The sequence below is a fragment of the Melampsora larici-populina genome, assembly GCF_000204055.1.
Source record: "Melampsora larici-populina 98AG31 unplaced genomic scaffold MELLAscaffold_42, whole genome shotgun sequence".
NCBI lineage: Eukaryota > Fungi > Basidiomycota > Pucciniomycetes > Pucciniales > Melampsoraceae > Melampsora > Melampsora laricis-populina.
Genome location: NW_006768806.1, coordinates 784,066 through 793,012, shown reverse-complemented (window position 1 = coordinate 793,012; position 8,947 = coordinate 784,066). Strand labels below are relative to the sequence as shown.

Here is an 8,947-nt window from a genome sequence, read left to right as displayed (position 1 = left end):
GCGGTCCTGGTTTTTATCTCGCTTTCATTCTCACTTCGACAAATCATTTTCCGGACACTCTTTACGATCTGGTGGTGCTACGGCCTTGGCGCAGGCAGGTGCAACCATGGATTATATTAAAGATGCTGGCAGATGGTCCTCTGAGGCCTTTTTAATTTATGTACAAGGACATGTTGCTTTACGTCTTCCTGAAAATCAAAGTCATGTGATTGGGAGTGTTGCACATGTCGGGTCAAAAGTTTCATTTTCTTAAAGTGAGTTTTGATCTTTGGCATTTAGACAGGTCAATGGCTTTTATTGCCTCGTCTTTCTTCTTCACGGGTTAATGGCTTCTATGCCTGCGTGATACGGTCAATGGCTTGAAAGCCTGTGTTTTATTTTTGGCGTTTTTCTGTTTTATCAGTTTACGATGCTAACTATGTTTCTTCGTCGTTTCTAATTTTTTTTTTTTTTCACCCTCTCCTACTTCACCACTCTGCTTATACCGGTATAGGCGGGTCGGAGAGGGTGTGCTCATGTTTTATCAGAAATTTATCACCCTTGGCGATTAGCCTTGGGTTTCGCCCAAAACACTCTGTCTGCTTGAGTATTTTTTATACTAGGTTTTGTGAGTTTAGTTACTTCACATTTCTAGTTGTTGGTAACGTGTTATTAACGGTTGGGAATGTGATGTAATTCGGGCTTCCAATATGTATGTGTAATTATACTAACGGGTTGGATTATGTTTATATCTTTTAGATTTGACAGTCATGATGTCATGCTGCTTACCACTTTCTCCGAATTTCATCAAGCTCTTTCCCATTGTGTTCACAACCGTTTCATTTCTTTATCTTTTCTTTGAAGACTACTTTTTTCTCTAGTGATTTTTTGTTCCCGCCCTCCCTTTTTGATTCCCTGTTTTTTGGTATGTTTGTTTGGTTTGTTACGACGGTTAGATATTGGCAGTTTTAATTCTCAAAAATATTTAGTTCTTTTTTGTATGTTATTAAAGAAGAAAGAAGAAGTGGTTCATTGTCTTTTGATTGTTTGTATGTGTTAGTTATTTTTATCTTATAAGTTCTATTGTGGTTTTTTGGTTGTTTTTAGAAGTATAGTATTAGGTCCGCTAGCCACCCTGTAGGGTGTGCTCATGTTTTATCAGAAATTTATCACCCTTGGCGATTAGCCTTGGGTTTTGCCCAAAACACTCTGTCCGCTTGAGTATTTTTTATACTAGGTTTTGTGAGTTTAGTTACTTCACATTTCCAATCTGATGATTCAGTCATCTTTGACAAGGGTAGCACCACAAACACAATATCTATTGAATTACAACTGCGATAGTCAACTTCCAAGCTAGAAGTGTAGCAACCATCGCTGCATTGGTCATGGTATCCCACTTCTCTTTTTCTTTTATCTTTATTATCTTATAAGTTTTATCATTGTCCAAATGCAGCTCATGAGAGTCACAAACCTGATAGAGTATTGTACCCTATGTATTGCAAAGGTGGCTCTATATAAAGACCCTTTTGTTTGCGTGTTACTGTTGTTTCTTCAATCAAACATTACTGTGTCCTCTTATCGCTACCTTCAAACAGGTGCATAATCTTCTTATCATCACTTCTTAGTGATCCTCAGCCTTAGCGCTTTTAGACATCACGTATACATCAGCATGAGCCCCGTTACCCGCGGGATTGGGGATCCCCGGCTTCCATACCATTGGTACGGTGCCTCAGGCTAGGTATCTCAGCCCTTGTACCTGTACCAACTCCAACAAAGTGGGAGCCGGTCTGGAGTATGAGAATCCCCGGTTTCTATCAGGGAACTGAGCTACCATAATTGTAGCAGATCTCCAATGCAGGTTGGTAAACGTAACAAATCAGACACACACGTAAGCTGTATGTTATGTTTACCAAACTTGGTCACAAAACGGCCCTCCTGATGATACGGGCTATGTAGAGCTTGTGAAATCTTCAAGATCTCGAGTTTGGCACGAATCTTGTACGTGACAGTTGAGAAACTCAATGGCTGTTTCGCAGTGTTTGTCTGAGGCGCAGAGAGTATGAACAGAAAGCAACGAATATATTATTTTATGCAGATAAAGAGAAAGACAGAAACAGACACAAACAGATATTTGGATTATATACAAATAGACAGTGCTGAACATTTGGATGAGTAGAGAAAACAATTGGTGTTCATGATGAGGAGAAAATGTGAGCATACTCAGTCAGGGCAAGGTCTTCAGTATACAGCTGAGCGCGCGAGGTCTGAGTGCTGGTAACCGCTAAGTGTCAAGTACTGTTTATGATTACAGGTATTCACAGGGGCAAAAATTGATGCTCACAACTATGTGAGCATTGAAATTTTCCTGTTTTGTTCCCATTTGTTTCCCATTTGTTTCCCTTTTCTTTCTGCTTGTCAGCTCATTATGTGATAAACAGAAACTGAGGAGATGAGTCAGGCCTCCCTCAGGCAACATTCCTTAGCAAAGAAGCCTGAGGGAGGGCTGGCCCATCTGCTCACTTCATCTAAGCTCAGCTCTTCCTCAGCGGCATCCCTTGACACCTGATGATCCGGGGGACACCTGTGGCTGGCTGGGCTTTTGTCAAGCTAGCCCTGTGTTGGGTTTTACAACACCAATCCTAAACTGTTTCAGGAACAAGGGCAACTGGGACGTCCCCCACAGTGCTGACTGTCAGCTGACAGTAATCACTTTCACATTCCTTTTTGTGTTACCAATCCAATACAGTCCACTATTATCCTTCCAAGTTTCTTCAACAGGCGCTACATGAACTTCAACCTATAGGTCCAGCAATCTGTGTCATCAGGCAAACACTGGGTTAAGCAATCCGGAGTCAAAGAGAGCAACAAAACCACTTACTGCAAGTCGATTCACAACCTTTCCGACCATTTGGTCAATGTTTTGATTTGGTTGGGCTCGATATTGGGTCCCTTCTCTTCAATTCCGTTCATTCAAGTAGAGGGTGGAGTGCTAAACCCAAACGCAGTTCGACTCCGGTTCATAGACATCAAGCTGACTCGGTTTCGAAGACCGCTACCACCACCGCTGATTTGTCCTCTCAAACTTGAAGGAGCTCGAGTTCTCGTAATTTGATTTGAGTATCTTGAAGTTTGAAATACAATTTGTTTAATTTCTTATAAACTTTGATATACTTCACAAATACTTTGAGCTTTCTCTCACAAATTATCCAACAACTTTCTATCCTATCAAGCAGATGGGTCAGGCTGGCAGTTCTAATTCTCAAATCACATCTCAAGATTGTGCCCTCCTTGAGTGAGCATCCATTGACGCTTCAAGAAGATAGACACACGGCTGGCCTACCACCCTCCCAGATGATCATTTTTGGTACTGGTGGGAGGCCTATCAATCTTTTTTATGCGTGATCATCTTGATTCACTTAGGGCGACTTTTGACTTGATGTGCCTTCCTTCACTCTCGTTCTGGCTTTTGAAGTATGAAACTACAACGAGATGAATTGAAACGATACAAGAAAAAGATATGAAAACTTATCAATCTGTTTGCCTTACTTTGAAATGAATTCTTATGAACATTGTACTTTTTTGATAAATCAGATCGAGATTCTTGCGGATCAAGAACAAAATATTGCAAAGGATACATTATCAAAAGGAAATAATCTAGAGCTCTTTTAGCATTACATAGGAAAAAATATCAAGAAGGTTTATTAATTACAACGGACCAACACCTTGAAACATTACAAAATTTGGTAAAGTCAACCTTCCTCCAAGGCCGACGTGCCTTGCAAAGCCATTGCCATCACTCATGAATCTAATCAAATCATTTTTTACTTCTTGGACTGAATGTGCTTTTTATAGGTTTTGAGCGTTGAATTTTCATTGATTGAAAAGGATGTATTGTTTGGTCTTCAACAAGGAAATAAAGTCTTGAAGGAAGTACACAAAGAAATGGATCTTGACAGTGTCGAGAAACTCATGAGTGATACTAATGAAGCGATTGCATATCAAAGGGTGAGTACATATTGTCTAAACCAACAAGATTCAAGACTTCCGACTATACCCGACTTACTTGATTGTCTATAATGTTTCTAACTTTGGGGACTGGAATCAGGTTTGTAGGAGATTGATGAGATGATGATGTCAAAGATGAATGTAGAGGAAGAAGAAGAGGTTCAACAAGAAATGGAATCATTACAAGCCCAAGAGGTCAGGGTTTTTTATTTGCTCAACTAATCCTATATCCTGAAATTTAGTTTTGCTAGCGCTTGATTCACGCGTTTCAAAATCGATGACCAAACAGAACTCACAACTCGAAGTCTAACTATCTATCCCAATTGATCTACCAGATGCTCCCAAGACTCGTCTTCCAGAATTACCGAATCCAGGTAGGATAAGTCTGCCTAGCTTTCATTGTCTTGCCTTTCTGAATTTTTGATTTCCTGGGAATGATCACAGTTCTAGAGCAGGTGGAGTCACAAGAGCCTGGAAAACAACTCAAAGCTATACCTGCTTAATTTTTCATCTGGTTGTCCTTGTATCTTTTTGTTTATCACATAACAGCAGTTTACTCTTTGTAGCATCATCATCTTTCTTTTGTTTTAGTCTGGATACAACCAATTGTTTGATCTTCATAAACCTCCGTTTCAATCAATCATTCTCTTCATTCAACCTCGCAGAAGAAGTTGAAGAGGTAGAAGAGTTCAAGCCAATGTCTTTGATCTTAGCCTTTGCTCCGCCTTCGATTTGGGTTGAAAGTGACTCGAGTTTATGAATTTTTGTACTCTCTTCCTCAACCTCGTTCATGAATGGATGTGATTCAGATTCTATCCAAGACTTCACCCAAGATGCTTCAAGCCCAATCTGATGTGCAATCACAAACTGATCCACTCCCATTTCTTCCATCTGAACCATCTCCCAAGCACCTTCAACTATCCTTTCAATAGCTCTGCTTTCCACTTCACTCCTCTTACTCAAAACCTTTTCAAAACTTGATGCTATTCTCAATAGTTTGGATTCTGATTTGATCAAATAAGAATGTTTGATATCGGGCATCTGACTCAGGTTCACAGTTTCTTTCGAGATCTCAGAAACCTTGGACTTCATGAGTTGTAATGTTTGGTCGATCTGGGTCAGCTCGGTAGTCTGACTGTTGATTAAACTTCTCAAATCTTTGAGAGCTTTTGAGAAGCGGTACTTGGAGATTATACATATCAAACTCAACCCGTCAAAAAACAGGTCTCTGCTCAAAAACCTGCGGAATTTGAGCCAGGTTCCGGCCGTGATTCTTGGGTACCCTGCAAACCCAATTTGAACAAAAGGGGTGTAATTTTGTGGTGTAGTTCTGACATGTATTGGGAAGGGTGGTGAAAAAAATGAGTTTTTTTCCATCTTGGGGAGGTTCTGAGCTGTTCTGAGTATGCCTCATGAGCGGATCCTGAATACTCATCTCAGAGACTGAGCCCAAAGAATGCTCATCCGTGATGAAAATGAGCATTCTCCAGCAACGCCGAGCAAAATCTGAGCAAAACAGCCTGATTTCCTGAACACTACCAAACTCATGAATTGAATGATTCTGAAACAAAATGAATCATTTTTGGAGACTTCAGGAAAGTCTACAATGCTCACATAGTTGTGAGCATCAATTTTGGCCCCTGTGATTGTATCAACACATCCAGTGCGGTCTTGATAGTTGACAGCTCACCATGTGTGTGAGTTTGAATTTCCAGCAAAACACCTTTCACAAGGTTGGTACTCCAAATATGGAGTACCAACTGAACTTTTACAGCAAGCTGTATTGGCCAAGTATTGGACAGGCATTTGGCACATGTGGTGGTCAAGTCACCACATGTGTCCTTTCTTCTTATTGTCCAACCAATTGATGGCTATTTGGTGGCTCAATTGGGCGAGGGTTTGGCAACTTGGGCAGCTCAAAACAACTCAAAAACCCATACCTCATGTGCGCGTTGGATGCAACAAAGCTGAAAATGAAATACAGCTGTCATAATTTTGGCAGCAATCTTTTTTTGGGTCTGTATTTGGTTTACAGAACAGGTCCATGTTGGAGAGGCTCTTAGAGCATTAGCACCGGGACCTTGTAAAATGGCAAATACATGCCATTTTACAAACCCGTGATATTAAACACGAGGCACCGGACCTTGTAGATGACCTGTATGATTTACGCGTTGTGTAAAATCATCCCTCTGCTGTCCATTAATGGACTGCAGTGTATATTCCAAAAATTGACCAAACTGGACCAAACATCAAAACTTTACACCAATCTTCTCTATCCGACACCCTACAACCTTGCACAAGTCTTCTCAATTAGACTCAAAGCCCCCACCCGGTCATCAGTATGATCTGTACATTTGGACATTTTACACAGCATCGATTTCTTCAATTTTTACATTTTCTGGGAAATTTGCAATACACCTGCTCTCCTGTTGCATATGTCAGATACAGGGACCTCTTTTACAAGGTCCCGGTGCTGATGCTCTTGCACGTGCTTATTCCACCAGAAACTTGCGCACGGCCCGTAATTGGTCAAGGGATTACGAGCTATGATCCGAGGGACTACGATTATGGCCGAGGGGCCAATGGGTGCGCAGACTCAAGACTCATATGCGTTGCTCTGCAAACCCGCGGAGTGCGGATCACGATCTTGTCCGCGCATCAGCGCGGAAATCACTCTTATCGTAAACCCAAATCTTGGATTACAATGAAGGAAAGCCACGGAGATTGGATTTACAAGCATGGATAGCACAAAAGCGGACTGAACTGAAAGACATGGAACGAGATTGCAAAACTGACAAATTAGATGTACATGCCTGACGAGCAAGCAAAAGTGAGATAAAACGAGTTTTGAGAGAAACGTTGAAATGAGTAACACAAGTGAGAGAAAACGAGTTTTGAAAGAAACGTTAGCGTTGAACTGAGCACCTGAGCAAAAGTGAGAGAAAACAAGTTTGAAACAAAATGTTGAAATGAGCATATATGTAGGGCGTGAAACAACTCTATCGATTCTGTTTTGACGGTCTGTTGGTGCTGTTAAAGATCCTGAGGCGGGACAAAAAGTACTCAGCGTGCGCACGCATTGCCGCGACGAACGCGTCACTATAGTCCAAGAGATTGGTCCCTTTGTCCTCAAACGGAGCTTCTGCGTTAATCTTACGGAGTGCGCTACATATAGCCTCAAAGTCGTCCTTGCGTTTAAACAGTCGGCAATTAAATGCTCGTAATGTGTCTTCTTTGGCGACTGTGAGGACGGAGGGTTCCGTATCAATAAATTGGCTGTTAGTAGTCTCTATACGGGAAGAACTTGAGGTTGCCTGATGGGACGAGGACGTATGAGTAACGCAGGAGGTAGTGTTTCTGTTCAGATTGTTGTAAATGGCAGCACTGCTGAATAGTCCATCAGCACCCGTGTTTTTTTTGGAAAGGAATATTGCATACGTATTCTGGCTAAACGGAAGGCCATCATGAGGTCCTTCGGTGACAAATGGAGCAGGGTGGTTTGCGCCGGGTTGACGAGCAGGCGACAAATGATGAGGTAATGCACCCAAACCTGAGTTTGTGTTTTTGCAAGGAGCAATTGATAGTCGAGTTGGTAGGGCATTTGAGTGGGTGGTGGAGGCGGAGGGGCGTGGCACGCGGTGTCAGCATTGTTGAGACTGTAATGATGACAACGCGGTACTGATGAGCTAATGTTTGAAGCAGTCACATTTGTGTTGCTGCCAGTATGCTGTGAGGTGTTGAGAGAGACGTTGAGTTGTGGTGAATTCAGCTGGAATGACTGTACCGCGCTGTGTTGTTGTTTACGAGCAATATCGCGTCCGAGAGGAGAATTGGGGTACGGTGCGACGACTTGTTGTGGTGGGATGACATCGTGAACTCCGGGTTGTTGCGAGGGAGGTGTTGATTGTAGGTGGTTGGGGTTGTAAAAGAGGCGACCAACGTACGAATCGCTGGAGTATTCAGTGGACCGTTGTGGTGATCAATTTATGGGATCAATTAAAACTTCACAATTAGCAGTTTACCAGTTTATTAGCAGGATTCAGCAGGAAAGAAAATTCGAAATGGAGGTTTTTTGATCAATTGAAGCTCTTGTAGGCTTATGTATTGGTCATAAGGTTAACATTACATCAGTTTATTTCACATTATTCATTAAGATCATTATAGTTTACTTACAAACTCATTACAAAAAAGAAAGAAAGAAAAACATAAGAAAAATTCAAAATTATAGGTACATAGGTTGGAAAATGGTTTTTAGGTTAGTAAAAAGAAAGTTATGGGTATTATGAGGTTAGAATATGGAAGAACAACATTATATTATACTATGACAATTTTAATCTTGAAGTTTGATAAGGAGAAACAAAAGTTATCAGGGAAAAGGCACTTTTTCAAAGTTGGTAAACAAGAGGTACATGTGTAGTTTGGTTATGTAATAGTGGTAGTAATGGAATTTAAGGTTGCCAAGAGGATTTTCCGGGATTTTTAAGCTTATAGAGGATGATGTCATATTACATGAGCAAGAAAAAGAGAGTAGCAGCTGTGAAAAGTGGAGAAAATGGGTGAATTTCGTGGAAAATGGAGGTTTTCAGCTAATTACATATGTCAAATGACGTCAGAATAGGTTGGTAGATGGCTCATTCAACGCAAAAGAGTGGATTACATAATGTACAAACTTTAAATCAATAGTAGCGGAGGTGTATGAAAAAAGTTATAAGGCAAATAAAGAATTGGTGTGAATCTCGAATTTACAGTCACAAGTCAACATGTCATGCTCAAAACCTTAACTTCACAACTCAATATCTTACTCATCACTCATCAGAAGTAGGTCATATAGGTGTCCTAAGTGATCAGTAACACGTGGGCTACAAGATGCCCTTTAGTAATCAAAACTTGGAGCACATCTGAACAAATTTGTAATCTCCAAAATCGGTTTTCAGCTAGTTACAAGGAAAAAATCACCTGTATT

General features: G+C 41.0%; 1 protein-coding gene across 1 annotated transcript; it reads left to right on the top strand.

Annotated features, from left to right (window-relative positions):
* Window positions 1-3,212: 3,212 nt before the first annotated feature.
* MELLADRAFT_91476 (uncharacterized protein) lies at window positions 3,213-4,487 on the top strand (the record flags this gene model as incomplete). Its single annotated transcript, XM_007414290.1, has 6 exons — window positions 3,213-3,271; window positions 3,638-3,722; window positions 3,832-3,984; window positions 4,093-4,179; window positions 4,331-4,358; window positions 4,429-4,487. The coding sequence occupies 6 exons, from the start codon at window positions 3,213-3,215 to the stop codon at window positions 4,485-4,487; spliced, it is 471 nt and encodes a 156-aa protein (XP_007414352.1).
* Window positions 4,488-8,947: the final 4,460 nt, after the last annotated feature.